The sequence below is a fragment of the Populus alba genome, chromosome 13 (genome assembly GCF_005239225.2).
Source record: "Populus alba chromosome 13, ASM523922v2, whole genome shotgun sequence".
Taxonomy (NCBI): Eukaryota; Viridiplantae; Streptophyta; class Magnoliopsida; order Malpighiales; family Salicaceae; genus Populus; species Populus alba.
Window position 1 is genome coordinate 11,583,274 of NC_133296.1, and position 19,958 is coordinate 11,603,231.

Below are 19,958 nucleotides of genomic sequence, written 5' to 3' on the forward strand. Positions count from 1 at the left end.
AAGAAATGAAGCATCGCTATCCAACTCGTCCTTTCGCGTGTAAACACCATTTGGTCCAGTTCCAACCAACCCCAATAACTCGCAGAAGTCAATTTTGAATCGTAATGTGTGATTTCCTTGTTGTCAGAACTATTCGCAATATATATTGAATTTTGATTCTCGAATACATGTTTGATTGTTGGCCATTCTTTATCTTGTTTTGAGTAATTTGTGGTTTATGTTTTATATTTATGTATATGGGCGCTTGTGGGGTTACTGTGTAACTTGTGTTTATATGGACTTTGTTGTGAGATGTTGAATTTTGTCGTCCAAAGGATGTGATTTCATTTTCCTAAATGATGCGAGAATAATTTTGTTTTTCTCCATTGAATCAGCTTCTGAATGGTATAATACCTAAAAGGTTTTGTCAACAAGTTGATTTTTGTCATTAAAAAACATAATCTTGTTTTCCCCTGAAAAAAACTGTAATTTTCTCTAAAAATAGTTTTTTTAATATTTGAATTTTTTTCTTCGAAATTGATTTTTTTTTTCTGAAGATTATTTATTTAATAAGTATTATTTAAATTATTTTTAAATTTTCAATCCATTATTATGCATGCGTTTGATTGTAAATGTAATGCAAAATATATATGAAATATTTACACATTCCTCGCATAACTTGCAGAAAAATGATTTCTCTTTAGCCAGTTGGCCTGAAAGCAGTACTGCCTCCTGAAATGCGTTGAACTCTGTCTGCTTAAAGTTATAAGAAGAGACTCCAAATTATGCATATTCATTTAATAAGTATGACAAATGTCCTTAGAATTCACCAAGGAGCTTAAATATAATGCAAACATCAAATTTTGTAATGACTGAGCAATTTAAGATCCAATTCTAATCTGCGAGAGAACTAAGCAGTGGATTCAAGAAAGGGATAATCAGTATAACCAATGACAGGATCTGTTGTATAGAATGTGCTGCGATCGTACTGGTTTAGCGGTGCATCAAGCTCAAATCTTCTTGGTAAATCTGGATTGGCCAAGAACACACGGCCATAAGCAACAAGATCTGAATAGTTCTCTGCAACAGCTTTGTTTCCTTCTTCCCTATCATAGCCTCCAGCAACAATGAAAGTGCCATTGAAAGCCTTTCTCATGGGTAGAAGACTGTGCGGGGATTCTACTCTTTCCCCCACCGTCTTCATTCTTGGCTCAACCATATGGCAGAAGAGAATCCCATATTTATTCAAGGATTCAACCATGTACAGACCCAAAGCTCCTGGATTCGAGTCTCCTGCTTGTCCGTAATTTGCGTAGGGAGAGAGTCTTATTCCAACTCTATCAGCTCCTATCTCATCGACTACAGCTCCAACCACTTCTAAGGCAAATCGGCAGCGGTTCTCTAGGGATCCACCATATTGGTCAGTTCGATCGTTTACTTGATCCTTCATGAACTGGTCAATTAAGTAACCATGAGCCCCATGGATCTCAACTCCATCAAAACCTAAAAAGCCAGATCGTTTATCATGTTACCAAAGAATTCAAATAACCACTTTGAATACAAACGTTTAAAATCCTGAAACTTGAATAGAAGAAGAAAGATTGATTTGAACCAGTATCAAATTTATATGACCAGGAGATGGATGATTCATGATCAATTCCAGATTTCTAAGAAGCAGTAAAGTGGTGGTTTTCAAATGAAGCAGCTTGGCTAGAAACAGGGCAATTGCTTACACCTGTTACTTTTCCCCAAACAAAGAATATTGGCAAACATTCATTTTTAAATGGTTCTCAAACACAGCGAGATGTATTATGATGAAATAGCAATCCTTAATTGCACAAAAATATGAACTGCAGTATTCTTTTATTTTCATCTTCTTGTTTTTTATTCTGTTGTTCATAGAACTACTTCTGCAAGTTTTCTAACTGAATTTCTCGAGTGAAAAGCCTAGAGAGTTAAGTATTCTTATATGATTTATCTTGTTGAAAGTAAAGATAATTTTCACATTCTGACTTCCACTTTGGAAAATAAAGCTTACCAGCTTCCATAGCATTCCTTGCAGCAATTCTATAGTCATTGACAACATGAGGAATTTCATCTGTTCTTAGTCGCCTTGGAGTGGTGAACTCTACAGCATCAATTCCATTAGCTCGAAGTTGAGGGGCTAGTGGCTTGTCTGTGCATGAGATTGGAGCTTGCCCATTTGGCTGGAAATCTGAATAGGCAAATAAGAGACAAAAAAAAAAAGTTATATTTATTAATATAAGACTACACTTTTGAGGAAAATCTCCTGCATCATATACGCTTAATGCTTTTGAATAACACACAGTTATAACGTGCTGCTTTTAGTGAATTCAACAGCAGTAGAACTAGAATTTAACTCTGTATTCCAATTTAACTCTCTTCAAACAAAGCAATTTCTGTCAACTCATCTAAGAAAAAAGTTAGACGCATCACTATTACAAAAGAACCAGACACACTGGCTTAGGCTGAAGCAATGGTAGAAACCTTCTCATATCAAGTTCATCCAAAGGCAACAAAACCATAACTATAACTCAAATATCTCAGCAGCATCTATAACAGTAATTAACAAGAATGACATCCATGGTTTCATTTACCCTTTATCTACACAAGTGGTCTATCTAAATAGTAAGCCTTAATAGCCTGGTCCATTTCAACATGCACAGGTTGGATCATGGCATCCACTTTGAACCAAACTCATGAGCCCTTTATTCGAGCCAGAGAGGGGGATTTACTTAGGAGCATTGCATCAATCATGAAAAGTTTTGAAAAGGGAAAATAAATGCTCTGATTGAGAGACATATTTTGGATTCATATTCTTTTCTACTCAATGCAAGTTCAGGTTATTCTGGATAGAAGATAATCCATATGGGAGATTCAATTCAACTCACCTCGATTTGAAACCCTTCCAACATGCCAAATTTGACAAAAGAATATGCCACCTTTGGCATGAACAGCATCTACAATGGGTTTCCATGCCTCCACTTGCTCTTTAGTCCAAATACCAGGAGTATTTGGATACCTGTAATTTAACAAGAAATCATAATTTCAAATCAAAATATCATTGAAATTATGAAACATAAAAATAGATAGATAGATAGATAGATAGATAGATAGGCTACTGATGATTAAAAAAAAAAAAAAAAATACCCTTGAGCTGTGTCGGAAATTCCGGTAGCTTCAGCTATGAGAAGACCTCCTTCAGTGGTTCTCTGAGAATAATACAAGATTGCATGCGGCTGGGGAACATTGTTATATGACCTCTGCCTAGTCAATGGTGCCAGTACTATCCTGCAAATGGACAGCAGATCATAATTTAATTTTACCAAGCTTCACTGGTAAATTCATTCATCTATTTACACATTGAAAACATACCAAAACTTAATTTTTATTTCTCAATAACACATTTTAAATTGAAAAAAGAAAAAGCAACAACGTTGAAAATAGACATTTCTTGAATTTGACGATTTATTGCTCAAAAGAAGTGTTCAGACTGGAAAAGAAAAATGCCAACTGGGTTTTTCTACAAACACCTGTTCCTTCTAGATTTTTTGTCCATTCAAGCTAAAAAGGAAAAGAAAATGCAAAGAGTGTGGTATATACACACGTACCTATGAGAAAGATTGAACTTTCCCATTTTGTAAGGGGTGAGAAGAGGAGCAGCCAGTGCATGATTGTTGGACTTCTCTTCTTCTTGATGCATTTTGGTTTCCATATCCGGTGTCAGCTACGCCTTAGACTACTGTTTAGACAAGAATCAGAAGATTGAAGAACTAATTGATTTGTTGATGAACACCTCTATTTATAGACTGGATATTTGTACTCCCTGAAGTCTCAAAATATGACAAGAAGGTGGTTCGATATGGGAAAATGCTGATATCATTCATGACGTCTATAAAAGGATGTGTTCAGGTGTTTGGTGTAGTAATTTAGGTTATTTTTTAAAATATTCTTATTTAAAAATATATTAAAATAATGTATTTTTATTTTAAAAAAATTACTTTAATTTTAATATATTAAAATAATTTAAAAATACTAAAAAATATTAATTAAAAATTAAAAATAATAATTTTTTAAAACATAAAAACATGCCGGTAGAATAAATAAAGGGAAACACTGCTTTGATCTTTATAAAGCTGCAATATTTCCTAAGACAATGATTTAGCTCGGTTTGTTTTTGTGATATATAAGTATTTTAAATTCAAATTATTTTTTTATATTTTAAATTATTTTATTGTAATGATATTAAAAATAAATAAATATTTTAATATATTTTAAAATTAAAAATATTCTTAAAAACAACTATTATTATATTTCAAATAACTTGAGTTTATTTAGAAGTATGGTTGTGGTTTCTTTTCAAATAATTTTTCATATTAAAATGCATGTCAATGATGTTTTTTATTTTTAAAAAATTATTTTTGATATTCGCACAATAAAATGATTTGAAAACATTAAAAAATATTAATTTAAAGTTAATAAAAAAATATAAAAATTGTATTTTTTTCAAAAACACAAAAATAAATAGATCTAGCTAGTATAATATATGGAATATTATTCAAAATTCCAAGTTTTTTAAGAGTCTGCAGGAGAGAATTTTCTGGAAAAATTCAAAAGCTACAAATTAGTTTCCTACTTTGACATTAAGGAACATGGTTTCCAATTTTGCATCTACGAGATACGTCATTGACCAGGGATCTTTATAAAGCAGCAATATTTTCTAAGACAATAATTAGCTCGGTTTGTTTTTGTGATATATAAGTATTTTAAATTCAAATTATCTTTTTTATAATTTAAACTATTTTTTTGTAATGATATTAAAAATAAATATTTTAATACATTTTAAAATTAAAAATATTTGTAAAAACAACCACTATTATAATTTAAAATAACTTGAGCTTATTTGACAATGTGGTTGCGGTTGTTTTTCAAATAATTTTTCATGTCAAAATAAATTTTAATGATTTTTTTTATTTTTAAAAAATTATTTTTGACATCAGCACATCAAAATAATTTGAAAACACTAAAAATATATTAATTTGAAGTTAATAAAAAAAATTTAAATTTTTTTTAAAATATTTTTAAAATATAAAAATAAACAGACAGCTAGTATAATACATGGGATATTATTCAAAATTCCTAGTTTTTGAAGAGCCTGCAGGAGAGAATTTTCTGGAAAAATACAAAAGCTACAAATTAGTCTCCTACTTTGACATCAAGGAACATGGTTTCCAATTTTGCATCTACGAGTTATGTTATTAGTCGGTTGCATTTTGAAGTGAGGTTTTTTAAAAAATATATTTTATTAGAAAATATATTAAAATAATATTATATATATATATATATATATATATTTAAATTTATTTTGATATTAATATTTTAAAACGGTATGAAAAGACTAAAAAAATTAATTTAAATAAAAAAATAATATTTTTTTAAAATATTTTTTAAAAAAATGTACTGTACTTTAATTATGAGATAAATATCTTGGGTGCAGTCGTTATCATTTAAGTTTGAAATTATTGCTTCCGACTCTTGTACTTTAGTTCCACTTGTGGTTTCAAATTTGGCACATTTTTGGCGTTTTGATAATTTTTTTTAATGATTTTTATAAGTCAAATTTTTCATTTTTTATTTAAATCCATATCCTTTGTATCCTTAACCATTACCAAAATTATTAAATAAATGTTGAACAAAGATTTGAATATTTATTTACATATTGAATATATTTGGATGAATGTGAGAGCAGTGGTAGTTTTTTTTTTTTTATATAAGTTCTTAAAGAAATAGATATCATAGTTTTGAAACCCGATCCGACTTGACGGGTCGACTCAAGAGCCGACAAGCCCGAAACTGAAACCTGACTGAGTTAAAGAAAGAAAAAATAAATAAAACATGGAATTTAACACAAGCACAAGGATAAATGTAAGAATTTTATGAATAAAGAAATTTTTTGAGTTCTAAGAAACAAAAAATAAAATCTAGTGCTAACAAATAAAAATCACAAAATTCTTAAATAAGAATGAAGAATAAAGAAGTTTATTATGTATTAAAATTTTTAAAGATAAAAACATCATAACTTCATGGAGGGACAACTAAAACATTCAATATTTCTTCATTTATGTAACAAATTAAAAAAAAGTTATTATAACCTTTTATTTTTAAAAAATAAACTAGAAAACCATAGCAATGCATAATAGAAAAAAATAAATTAGGAGGAAACCTTTTATTATATATATCATTACATTTTATAAAATAAACTATATACATTAAATATTAATTTCTTCTCTTCTGCTTCTCCCCTATCTTCACCTATCCTTCTTTCAATCTTAGTTATTAAATTCGGATAGACCCGGCAAGTCAACCCGAGACTCGTTCAACTCGGTGGTTGGACCAGTCTGAATTAGGCAAAAGACTGGGATAAGTAAAAAATCTGAAAAACCAAGTTAACCTGTGACCCGAGCGACCTGACAAAACTTAATTGAGACCCAATTTGTTTTTTTTTTCAAATGTGTTTTCTCTCTTAGATAGAGACTCCTTTTAATATATTGTAGTTGATATTAACCATTTTAAAAGTTTACTATATAAACACTAGAAAAACATTTTATTTTTTAAATGTGGGATTTGAAACCCTTTAATAGATATATTTTATTTTCACAAGAAAAGAACTATTTTTTCAATATGAAATTTGAAGCCTTTTAGTATATATACTCTATATTCATATGAAAAAAAATTATGTTTTTTCAATGTAAGATAAAAAATCATTTTGGTTTAAATACTTCAACTTAAAAGGATAACAGGTTAACTTATTATTTTTTTTTTTCAATGTGAGATAAATTTTTTTTTAAATAATATCTTTAACTTCATTATTTATAACATATATAATCTATATTCATATGGATTATTTTTTAATTTTTCATATAAAATATTAAAATTTTAATTATTTTTTTATTTTTCTGGATTGATTCAGTTGATTCAAGTTAATCCATATAATTTGAGACCTAGTTTCTTAACAGGTTAACCCGAGTCAGATCAATAACTATACATTTAATTTCTCTGTATGTTCCCTAAATCTTGACATCAAATCAATCACAATAATGTCAAAACCCCTAATAAATCCTAAGGAACAATATCTCTATATACCCACGTGAATCTATGTTTATTTACACGTAATCAAATCAAAATCTTCACATTAGTTAAATAAAAGCCCTAAGCTAATAGCTTTTACAGAAATTATAGAGGTAGAGATTGATTTTAAAACATACAAAATTTAATCATACATGAGTCACTTTCCCTTACGCTTTTCTACTAGAGCTATATACCTTAGATTTCTTCTCTTTTGCATCAACCTTCAAGCCTAACTTTTTCTTTGGAATTTTTTTTTAAAATTTCCTTTTCATACACCAATAATTAAATAGATGAATCTTGAACATCATTTTGATGTCACAAATGTTAAAATGGTTATATATAGTAGCTACTAATTGAAAAAGAATACAAAATAAAATTCCATCTAAATTAAACATTATAAATAGGTGTGAAAAAAAAATCATCTCTTTTTATTAGATTCTAATTTAATCAAGTTTTAAAATGTATAGATTCGAACAGAGAAACTCACAAGTTTTGTAACCTTTCTTTCTTTTACTTTATCCTTCAATTTTATGTATTAACTTGAAATAACCAAATTTATTTCCTAATGATTTGTCATGAAATTTAGGATAGAGATTAAAAAAAAATTAACATCATTAAATTATTTTTTTATCTAATAAAAAGGTTATGGGAAAGTAACTTTATCATGGAAAGTTAAAAATTTTACTTCTTATTTATAATTTATCTTTTTTGAATTTAGACATGTTCTTTTTGGATTTTAGTAATTATTGAATCTACTGAACTCCATTTCATCACAAGGTAGTTATCATCTACAAATAGGTTTTACCTTAAGTATAACTTCATATAAAATATTTTATCAACAACAAAAAGGTAGCTTCTTTTTTTCACACCTATTTATAATGTTGCCCATCTTGTATGGGGTGAGAAGAGGCAACGTGGGAGTCTCAGCAACCATTCTTTCTTGCAGTTGATTACTTGTTATTGTGGTGGTTCACTAAGAACTTGTAGGAGTAGGTATGAGAGAACCAGGTAAGCGTAGTGGGCTATTTATAGGTTTAAATGCTTCTTTTGACTTGGAAAAAAAAAAAGGTGATGACGTTTGAAGGTACGTATTACAGAGGAGGTAACAAATTTGAAGGTAGAATCCAATTTTATTATAATTATTTTGAACCTGGACGCCAAAATAGAAGAATTCAGATTGTCGTCATTCAGCCCACGGATGAGTTGCTACTGTTCTAAGACAAATCACATGTGGTCCTTGTACTATTTCCGTTTGATTAATTGAGTCCCCCAGCTGTTACTTTCATGCATTGTCTGTCCCTCTACTATCTATTTCAATTCCAATTTGAGTCCTCCGTTTGAGATACCATTAGCTAGCTGAGAATGGTACAATTGAAAATTGAAATGATTACGAGATAATTTTAATAATTTATTTTAATTTATTTTTATTGAATTATTTAGTCTCATAATTTAGATTATGAGTTAAAAAATTAAAAAAATTTACTTATTATTCATAATTTATCTTTTTTGAATTTCGAAATACTACTAATATTTTCTTTGGATTCTATCGATTATTGAATCTACTTAACTCCATTTCATTACAAGATAGTTATAATCTACACATAGGTTTTACTTTAAGTATAACTTCATATAAAATATTTTATCAACAACAAAAAGATATAGCTTTTTTTTTTCACACTTATTTATAATGTTGCTCCTTAAATCTTGAAACCCTAAGCATTAAATTCCTATTTATTATTTTTTAATTTCAATTTTGAAACTTTTTTATGATTATTTTGATACTCAAATTTCAAATCTTTTTAGTTTTGGAAATTAAAATTTAAACCTTTTTTATTTTAAAATTTAAAATTTAAATCTTTGGAACACCTAATTCACCTCCCAAGTGTTATTGTTGCCTTAATTTTAGAACAACAAGTTAAATATTTAATCAAACTATTAAAGTTTTTGTATTGATTTCTTTATTGTATTTTGAAGTTATAAGTTATAATCAAATGTCATATAACATATGATTATATATAATGAAAAACAACTCTAAACCTCAAAAAAAAAAATTTATAAGCACAATGTATATATATCCAACAACAATAATTGTTTTTGTGCTAATGTTTTGACATTTTTAAGTAATGTCAACTCTTTTAGACAATTCTATACTATATTAAAAAATAAAAAAAACTTTCAACAATAACTAAATATTTTATTTTATTTTAAAAATTATTTTTAAATTTATATGCCTCTCGCCCTTCTCTCTATCTCTTGAAAAAAAAAATCTTAAAACCTGGTTTTTTTCTAAAGTTGTCATTTGGTAAATCACTAATAATAACATTATTTTATTTATTTATTCATGGTTTTAAATTATGTGGATTTTTTTATTATTTTGTGTTTATAGATCTAGACTTTGTATTTAGATCTAATTTTAAATTAAAGTCCAATGGTTGTTTCTAGCTTGATAGAGAAGATTCATAATATTTAACGATTTTGTATCTTTTATCAATGATTCTGTAGTGCGGCTCATTTCTCCTTTAATTTACAAAGACTTGGACTTATCTATATGTTTGAGATGTAATCAACTTCTATATAGACAACTCAATTTAAAAAAAAAATAGAGGGCTTTATTTTGAATCATGAAAAGGTGTAGTTTTTCATTATCATCATCATCATCATCATCATCATCAAAACAAGTTATATAATTCTTTGAATACACTATTAGAAAATTATCAAATACATACGAACACACTAATGAAATATTTGTGTCGGTATACTGCGGCAAATTTTTACAATTGAATATGCCCTCGTTGTATCCATCGATAAACATTGACATAAATATTCTCTTCATATATATTGAGAGAACTACAATGAAAAAAAAAACTAACAAGTAATATGACATGTCATTTTTATAGATAGAATTATCGATAAATTTAAGTCCATTGATAAATGAGAGTTTGAGCTAATAAAAAAGAATTTAATCTAAGCCAAATGGTATTAGAGGAAAAAGAAGAAGAATAAAATAGAGAGAAAAGAAAGCTTAAACCTAAAGAGAGAGGGAGAGGGAGAGGGAGAGGGAGAGAGAGAGAGAGAGAGTTTTGGGTTGAAAATAAAGGTATATAGAGGTGCTCTAAACCGACTAGTAGTAAGGGAAAAAGAATGAGAAGAAGAAAAAAACAAAGAAAAAAAGAAAAAACCTAAAAGAAATAGAAACATGAAGTAGAGAGAGAAGACCACTCGAGAATGAGAACCACACCATTGCTGATACACACCATTATTGTCACCAAAGAAACTCCTTCCTTATTTAGAACTAGCCTAAAGGTAAGTCAAGTCCTTAATGCAAAGCAACTTCTTCTTTCTCATTTCTTCCTTCTTATTTACTATTCACAAATGCAAATAATACACATGTTATTTTATTTTATTTTACCGACCATTTGGCTTTATTGCCGATCACAGAAGGCCAACCTCTTCTAACCATTACTTTTTTAATGAGGCCAAACAAAGTATGAAATAAAATTACCGCTTTCTACTTATTGAAAAGCCACCCTGCCCGGATGATCGCCTTCCTATGTGGGAGGAGATGAGCAGCACTACTGTTGATGCTAAGACCTATGAGGAGACAGATGAATTTATTCTCTTTTAGAGATAATAATTCTTATTGCTTGGATCTTTACCAACATAAGAAGAAATAAGAAAGAAGGTGTAGTGGTCAAGGGACGAGATGAGAGAGACCATAGTGACTAACAAGCCTTATAGACTGATGAATTTAGTTAGTTGGGAGTATTAGGTAGCGAAGGGTCAGACCCCCCAGAAGGAACTTTCAGAAAGAGAGGACAAAGTGGATTAGCTTTCTTGTCTTTTTTTTTTTCACAATGATGTTATTTAATTTTATAAAATTGCAAATATTTTATTTTTACATATATATGAGCATATAAATATTTGTTAAAAAAATAAAAATAATGTCGATGACTAGAGTAATGTTTTTTTTATTAAATTTGACTCTTAACAGCTAGATCGATGATGTGTCTTCTAGTTTTTAGAGACCGATTTAGACCTAACATGATATTTTTAACCTTAAAATGAGTTTAATAATGGGTTGATGAGTTTTGGTCAAGTTAGCGTCATGTTTTTATTAAGCTTAAATTTGAATTTTAATGGTTAAGTTGATGTGTCTTCAAGTTTTAGGGTCGACGTGGGCCTATCATGATGTTTTAAACTAATAACAAGGTCAATAGTAAGTCCACAAGTATCCTTAGAGTAGGGTCCAACGCGGAACAAGCGTAGTATTCTTTTCAACTTTGTTTTGTAATAAAATAAATAATAAATAGTGATCATAAAAAGTCAAGAAATATATATATAAAAAACTTTAAAAAATCATCAAGTTGTGAGACTCATGATTTATGGTCTGACATTAACTTTATGAGCATCTATAAAAATTAAATGATTTTTGAATAAGTTGGGAATATAATTTAGAGAATAAATGACATGTAAAATTAACAAGGAGAAACACATAGTTAAGGTAATATTTTCTTAGAAAAGATGTGGTTAGAGTGATTTTTATCTTCCCTTAAGTATAAACAATCTCTTTCTAAGATCTTTGGAACCAATCTATATTTTAAGATTCTTAGTTTTTTAAAAAAACTAGGTTGTAACTCCATGTTTTATATTTTCTATTAATTTTCAAAGGTCTTATTTTTATCAGATGAAACAAAATTATTTAACTATTATAACTGACACGACCAAAAGATTGATGTCTTCTTCTAAGTACAGGAGTGTCGAGGTAATAAATAACTCGGCAAGACCGGGATCAAACCACATGGAGGTTAATTGTATAAATTATAATTAACAATAATACAAAAACAACAACAACAACAACAACAACAACAACAATAGTAATAGTAATAATGGTAATAATAATAGTAGTAGTAGTAGTAGGAGGAGGAGTGTCGAGGTAATAAATAACTCGGCAAGACCGGGATCAAACCACATGGAGGTTAATTGTATAAATTATAATAAACAATAATACAACAAGAACAACAACAATAATAACAACAATAGTAATAGTAATAGTAATAATAGTAGTAGTAGTAGTAGTAATAATAATAATGAAGATGAAGAAGAAGAAGAAGAAGAAGAAGAAGATGTCGATGAGAATTTTGAGATGGAAGATCAATGTAAGGATAAAACAATGATAAAAATAAATATCAAGGTTAGAGGATCCATTAATGATATTTCAAACAAGTATAGTATAAACTCTTATTATTCAACTGGAAACCACACACAAAGGAGGTTCCAATCGGATGATTTGTCATTAATAGCTCATTAAAAATTGTTAATATGATCATATTAATTATCTTATTTAAGTAATATCAAAATCTTAAATATTATTAGGAATTCATGATGCTAACTTATGTTAACAACAAATCAAGTTTCATTCATAGCACAAGTGTAGGTAATACCATACGGTTGGGCTATGAGAGTGTCAAACATTTGTTGTATCAAGTGTTATACAACACAAATCTAGATTAATCATTTAACAAGCAAAGTATTAAGAATTAGTATGATAAAAAGATAAGACATGTTAATATTAAACATTAAGGTCCATGTTAAGTTTACACTATACTTATCCTTACACCATTAGTGCAACCTTTTCACCTTGACATAATAAACTTAGCTAAACATAATGAAAGAGAGAAACATAAATAAACAAAATGAGAACATAAATAAGATACAAGTTAACTAAGTAAAGGAAATGAAATGAAAGATATAAATAAGATATTAATGAAAGCAAAACTTAAGAATTACAAAAAAATACAAAAAGAGAGAGCAAGAGCAAATTCTTGATATGAATCATCAAGCTCTTAAATGCATGGCAAATGCCTCCTTCTATAGGTTAAAATTTGGAACTATTGATCTGATGACTAATTGTTGAGTATATGGTCAACTCTTGACTTGATGAAAATCCTTATCTTCTTGTCAAAACAAAACGTCATTGCTAACATCAGAATTGGAACCAACTGTATTCATAAAAGTTATAGGAAATTATCTTATCTTTCCAGGAAAAAATAATGAGGTCATTTAGACTTCTAGAACTCGAGATATGGGTTGAACATTGAACAATATCTAGGTTGCATGACAGATTCAGACTTCTTCGTTGTTGCTATAATTTGAACTTGAAAACGACCTTTTTAAATCTTGGACTCCACATGAAAGTTGTAGGCCTATGTCTTACCTTTCCATCCATATAAAGCAAACATAAATTTAAGATCTACAGCTCCAAATATGACCCAATTACCGAATAGTGTTCCAATTTGGACTGCACCAACATCTATTTTCTAAGTTTAGCCCTCTCTTTGTCGTTTCAATTTCAGTACTTAGGCCATGTTTGTTTTCAGGAATTCACTTTCCTGGAAACCATTTTCCTCACTTTCCCATGTTTGGCAAATACATGGAAAGTGAGTCAAAGGAAAGTAAATTCTGGTCAAAGGAAATGTTAACGTTAATCTCAGGAAAGTGTTTTTCGCTTTTTATTCTTGGAAAACACTTTCCTGAGCCTGCGTTCTCGTGCTTTTGTAACTGTTCATGTTAATTGCACTGTTCAATGAACAGTGCAATTAACATGAACAGTGTATTGCGTACGCTGTTCATTAAAAAATAGTGAACAGTGAAATTCTATTGCACTGTTCACTTGCCTGCGGAACTTTTTTTTTTTTTTTAAGTGTGCTATTTTTTTAACATTTAAAAAAAAATAGTTTAGAGTGAATTTTATACCTTAATATTTTATCCAATTTTATTACATGCTAAAAATATTATTAAAACTATAGTTTTTGTCGGATGTATTTCGTATGTAATGGAATTATAAATGGTTTCATGGAATAGTAAAAAATATTTCACAAGCTTATTTCGTATGTAATGGAATTATAAATGGTTTCATGATATATATAGTTATATTTTATAAAATAAGCTATGTATGAATATAGGATATAATAAAAAAAAAATTCATCATTATACATTTTAGATTTCATTTTTTTTATTGTAAGTGATTAAATATTTTATATATATTAGATAAATTTAAAAAAATAATAATTTATTAATAAATTATTTTCCAGTTCATTTTCCATAATACAACCAAACACTGGAAAGTATTTTCCATAACACTACCAAATATCGGAAAATACTTTCCCGGAATTCACTTTCCAGGAATTCACTTTCCCCGGAATTCATTTTCCAAAAGGAATTCACTTTCCTGCAAACAAACGGAGCCTTAAGCTCATCAATCAATCCGTTCATTTATGTGATAGGCCTGCATTTAAGATGAATATTTACCATAAATTAAAGGTATCTTATATTATTATAAATGTTATTATAAAACATGCTTTAATTAAGGAGTTATTGATACTTCAAGTGCAAAATGATGATACAAAACCTTAATAAAAATGTATTTTTAAGTACTAATCACCCCCCCAACCAGCTTATTACTAGTCCTTAGTAATCAAAACATTAAAATAGAAAAACAATTTGCAAATTCCACAAAGCAAGGCATTCATCATTTAACTTCTATTAATCTATCCAGATAAACAGACTCATTAAATTTATATATCTGCTCAATACCTCTTAAACAAGATATTAATAAACCTTTCTTTTATGCTCAATATATCAACACATAGTTATGGGGCTTTATTTGGAAGAAAACAAAATTTTTGTTCTAATATTTAAGGTTAAGTTCCTTGGGTTAGGATTATTATTTTTTTCTTCATTTGTTTTTTTAAAAATAGATATACATATAACTTAAAACACAATGCATCTTTAACCCATATAACGAGCTTTCAGCTAATGACTCCTAGACCAGTTAGTCTTAGGGCATTATGTGTTGAGACATCCCTACGAGCTTAGTAACTCGGGTTGCTGATACTTATATGTAGATGGTGCAATGTTTGATTCCCTTAAGCTTTTCTCCTCAACCCATGTAACAAGCGTTGAGCCAATAACTCCTAAGTCAGTTGACTTTAGGGTATTAAGTGTTAAAACATCCCTTCAAGCTTAATTGCTTAGGTTAGGGAGGCTACGAAACCAAACTTATCTACATTTTTATTATCATTATTTTTTTGTTTTTTTGTTTTTTTACAAATTATATACTATCGTTTTCCCTTATTTGTTACCTTTAACAAAAGAACATAAATAATGTAATAATCCGATGTGCAACCCATAATCATATGTTAAAATATGTGTGTGAAAATAAAGATTTAAGAATACTTCTTAAATGAGTATATGAGCAGAATCAAGTGATAACAATACGAGAGTTTGTAAACCTGAATATTTCAAGAAATATTCTTATAGACCTTGTTAAGAATGTTTATTATGATACGTCTCAAGAGTCACTTTAACAAAAGAACTCCTTTTACTCTCTGCCATCCTAGTCTACAACTCCAGATATGACCCAATTACCGAACAGTGTTCTAGTTTGGACAGCACCAACATCTCTTTTCTAAGTTTGGTCTTCTCTTTGTCCTTTCAATTTCAATACTTAAACTCATCAATCAATTCTTTGATTTATGTGATAGGTCTGCATTTAAGATGAACATTTACCATAAATTAAAGGTATCTTATATTATTAGATATGTTATTATAAAACATGCTTTAGTTAAGTAGTTATTGATATTTCAAGTGCAAAATAATGATATAAAACCTTGATAAAAATACAATTTTAAGTATTAATCAATAACCTAAGACTCAAAATTGTTGCAATTGTTAATCGAGTATTGCTGAATTTATTTTTCCATTTATTTAGTTCATGTAGTTTCAAGAGTTTACATCTTGGTTTTGAAACTTTATTTTCCTTGTAATTTAATCACTATATGTTAAGAATAAAAGAGAAAGTCACTTAATAAAAAAGAAGAAGAGAAAAACTTTTTAACTACCCACATTCTAGTTACTAATAAGACTATTTTTAATGTCAATGAATTCACTTTGAAGAGAACAATTTGATGAAAATTGTTTTCTCCCTTAAATAATTATAAAAAGTATATCGATGATCATAAAAGTTTTTTATTTGCATTGATTTTTTATTTTAAATTGGTTAAAGGCTATTTTATGGTCAAAGATGGTTTACTAAGAATCTTTTAATGTTTTTGGGGTGATTTTAGGTTAAAATAAATTTAAAAATTGGATTTTTAAAATCTAAAAACTTAAACATTAATTATTATTTTTTATCATTGGAGGTAACATAAAATTAAATAAATGATGATATATTATTTGCCCAAATTTTATTTAAAATAGCTCTCAATAACATGTTGTTTTTTCTATTAAAAACAAATAAAGAAATTCAAGTCCACCTATAATTGTTTTTTTAGGCTAGTCATGTGGATTTATCCTTCTAAGCCCAAGACCCTACCCTCTATTTAAAGGGCTTTGTAATTATTTATTTTAATTTAGCAAAAAGATCAATATAAAAACAATTATTAAAATTGTACTTGAAACATTATCTCACTATTAGATCTTTAATGGGAATATAAATTACTATATGAACCTACTACGCAAATTGTTTTTAATATACTAATGAATATTTAAAAGGAAATAAAATATTTATTTTTTATTTTAAATATTTTATATAATTTCATCACATTAATTACTCTACTTGTTTTATACAAGTATAAAAATTATTGAGTCATGATTGTTTTTTGGTTTTTTTGAATGAAATATAATAATTTGTTTTTTTAAAAAAATAATTATACCACTAATAAAAAACACATTTTAGTCAAAAACAAAATACATGAATATAGAAAGAGTTTTGATTGAAAAATATACATTGTTTTTGTAATTTAAATTATTAAGATATTTTATACATTTTTATTTTAATTGCTTTTAATTTTATTTATAAAAACATATTACTAATAAAAAAATATTTATTTTTTCAAAATAAAAAAAAATACATGAATCAAAAAGGAAAATTTGGATAAAAAATACTATTTTTTTCTTTGTAACTTAAATTTTTATCTTTCTTACAAATATCTATTGTAATTGAAAACTGAATTACTTCATAGTATCTACTTCAATCTGAAATGTGTATTGCTGACCAGATGCTGGTCTACAATCTACTTTTATTATTGAATTATAACATTTAAACTCATAGAAACAATAATTGAATGAAATAGAGAATACAAGTTTCGACTACGGTGACTGAAAACCCTACGCAGAGTCTTCAAGGAAAGGATAATCAGTGTAACCAACAACAGGATCATGTGTGTAAAATGTTTCTCTGTTGTACTTGTTGAGAGGAGCATCAAGTTCAAATCTCCTCGGCAAATCTGGATTTGCCAAGAACAAGCGACCATAAGCGACAAGGTCTGCACGGTTCTCTTCAAGAGCTTGGTTTCCATCTTCCCTGTCATAACCACCAGCAACAATGAATGTATTGTTGAAAGCCTTCCTCATAGGCAGCAGACTTTCAGAGAATTTTGCATTCCCTGCGCCTATCTTCATTCTTGGCTCAACCATGTGGCAGTAAGCAATACCGTATTTATTCAAGGATTTAACCATGTGGAGCCCTAGTGCTTCAGGATCTGAGTCTTCTGATTCCATATAGTTTACATGAGGAGACAGTCTTATTCCAACTTTATCTGATCCTATCTCATTCGCTATAGCCTCAACTATCTCCAAAGGGAATCGGCAGCGGTTCTCCAGTGATCCACCATATTGGTCTGTTCTGTTGTTTACTTGATCTTTCATAAACTGGTCAATTAGATATCCGTGAGCCCCATGGATCTCAACTCCATCAAAACCTATAAAAAGCGCAGAACAAGCTTGTTAAAATGCTGTGCAATCGTGTGTTGTTCAGCTTGTTAAAATCCTGTAAGAAAATTCAGAGTTTCCAGAATATCTGAGATAGAAAGTTTACCAGCTTCTATTGCGTTCCTCGCAGCAATTCTGAAATCATTGACTATTTGAGGGATTTCATCTGTCCTTAGACGCCTCGGAGGTGTGAACTCCATGCCTTCAACTTGAGAAGATATTGGCTTGTCTGTAGAAGAGACCGGAGCTTGCCCATCTGGCTGGAAACCTGCAAATGCCATTAATATAGAAAAATTATTTAGTAACCATTTTAATCTTTTCATTTTTTGAAAATGACTTTGCTAATCATGTTAGCTAACAAGAAAGTATAGCCCATGAACACAAAGCAGCATTAATCATTGTTACAGATACTGGAAACAGAACTTTAACATACCAAATTAAAATTTATGCATCAAAGAGATTGAAGGCAATAACTCACCGCTATTTGAAACCCTACCAACATGCCAAATTTGACAGAAGAAAATACCTCCTTTGGCATGGACAGCATCCACAATGGGTTTCCATGCTTCGACTTGCTCTCTGGTCCAAATACCTGGAGCATGTAGGTACCTATATATATTCATATGTAAGATTATGAGCACACTGAAGTGTCAGTGTAACAAGATCAAATTAATATTGAATTTGATTGAGTATGGCATCAGGCATGGCTGGTGAAATTACCCTTGTGCTGTGTCAGAAACTCCAGTGGCTTCAGATATGAGAAGACCCCCCTTCGTGGCTCTCTGGGAGTAGTATAGAACGGCATGCGGCTGAGGAACATTATCGTAAGATCTCTGTCTAGTCAATGGTGCCAGGACAATTCTGAAAAAAACATGAAATCACCGAAGTAGTTATAATTAAAATGATTTTCAAAGAAAGCAGTATATCCACTGCATTAACTATTTATTTAGCCTGGGAATTTACATGATTATATTTCCCGGCCATGAGTTGGTGATGAAAAGGGTAAATTACCTAAAGCTTGACCCAATAGCCAAAAAGTTTTGGATGATCTTATAACTAATTCATTACCCAACATATCAAATGAAACAGAAAATCAAGAAGAAAGAAAAAGGAAAGGTCATATACTAATTTCTTCGTGTCATACATATCGATATTTAATGATCAACAAGACTTCACAGAAGAATTCTGAATACAAAAGCAGCATTTTGCTGCTGAAAACAGAAAAGCAAACTGAGATCACAGCGTGTCATCAACATCAAAACCATGCAAACTCAAGGAAATGGATATACACGAAATCATACTGTACATTAAAGAAATGAGTAATCAAGTACCTGTGAGAAAGATTAAACCTGCCCATCTTGTATGGGGTGAGAAGAGGCATCGTGGGAGTCCCAGCAACCATTCTTTCTTGCAGTTGATTAATTGTTATTGTGGTGATTCACTAAGAAATTGTAGGAGTAGGTATGAGAGAACCAGGTAAGCGTAGGGGGCTATTTATAGCTTTAAATGCTTCTTTTGACTTGGGAAAAACAAAAGTGATGACGTTTGAAGGTATGTAATATTACAGAGGAGGGAACAAATTTGAAAGGTAGAATCCATCTTTATTATAATTATTTTGAACCTGGACGCCGAAATAGAAGAATTCAGATTGTCGTCATTCAGCCCACGGATGAGTTGCTACTGTTCTAATACAAATCACATGTGGTCCTTGTACTGTTTCAGTTTGATTAATTGAGTCCCCCAGCTGATAATTTCATGCATTGTCTGTCCCTCTACTATCTATTCCAATTCCAATTTGGGTCTTCCGTTTGAGATACCATTGGCATTAGCTAGTTGAGAATGGTACAAATGAAAATTGAAATGATTACGAGGTAAAATATTTTCATTTGTACGTATCTTCTATTTTTTATTGAAAAGAACTAGTTTTAGTTTTTAATTAACATTTTTAATTTTTTTATTTATCAATTAATATATTTTTAATTTATTATATTAAAAGCAGACATCAGCTTTTCATTTCTCTGTTAAAAAAATATTTATTATATAAAAAAAAAGTTATAATA

The 19,958-nt window shown here is 29.1% G+C and overlaps 2 protein-coding genes across 2 annotated transcripts; both read right to left on the minus strand.

Annotated features, from left to right (window-relative positions):
* Window positions 1-736: 736 nt before the first annotated feature.
* On the minus strand, window positions 737-3,806 carry LOC118035559 (putative 12-oxophytodienoate reductase 11). The gene is made up of 5 exons (XM_035041156.2): window positions 3,612-3,806; window positions 3,151-3,291; window positions 2,892-3,022; window positions 2,018-2,194; window positions 737-1,482 (listed from the first exon to the last, which is right to left on the minus strand). Exons 1-5 carry the CDS (start codon window positions 3,713-3,715, stop codon window positions 890-892), a joined length of 1,146 nt encoding a protein of 381 aa, XP_034897047.1. The 5' UTR covers window positions 3,716-3,806; the 3' UTR covers window positions 737-889.
* Window positions 3,807-17,164: 13,358 nt separating this feature from the next.
* Window positions 17,165-19,389, minus strand: LOC118035545 (12-oxophytodienoate reductase 2-like). Its single transcript, XM_035041143.2, has 5 exons — window positions 19,230-19,389; window positions 18,619-18,759; window positions 18,377-18,507; window positions 18,005-18,166; window positions 17,165-17,888 (listed from the first exon to the last, which is right to left on the minus strand). Exons 1-5 carry the CDS (start codon window positions 19,298-19,300, stop codon window positions 17,296-17,298), a joined length of 1,098 nt encoding a protein of 365 aa, XP_034897034.1. The 5' UTR covers window positions 19,301-19,389; the 3' UTR covers window positions 17,165-17,295.
* Window positions 19,390-19,958: the final 569 nt, after the last annotated feature.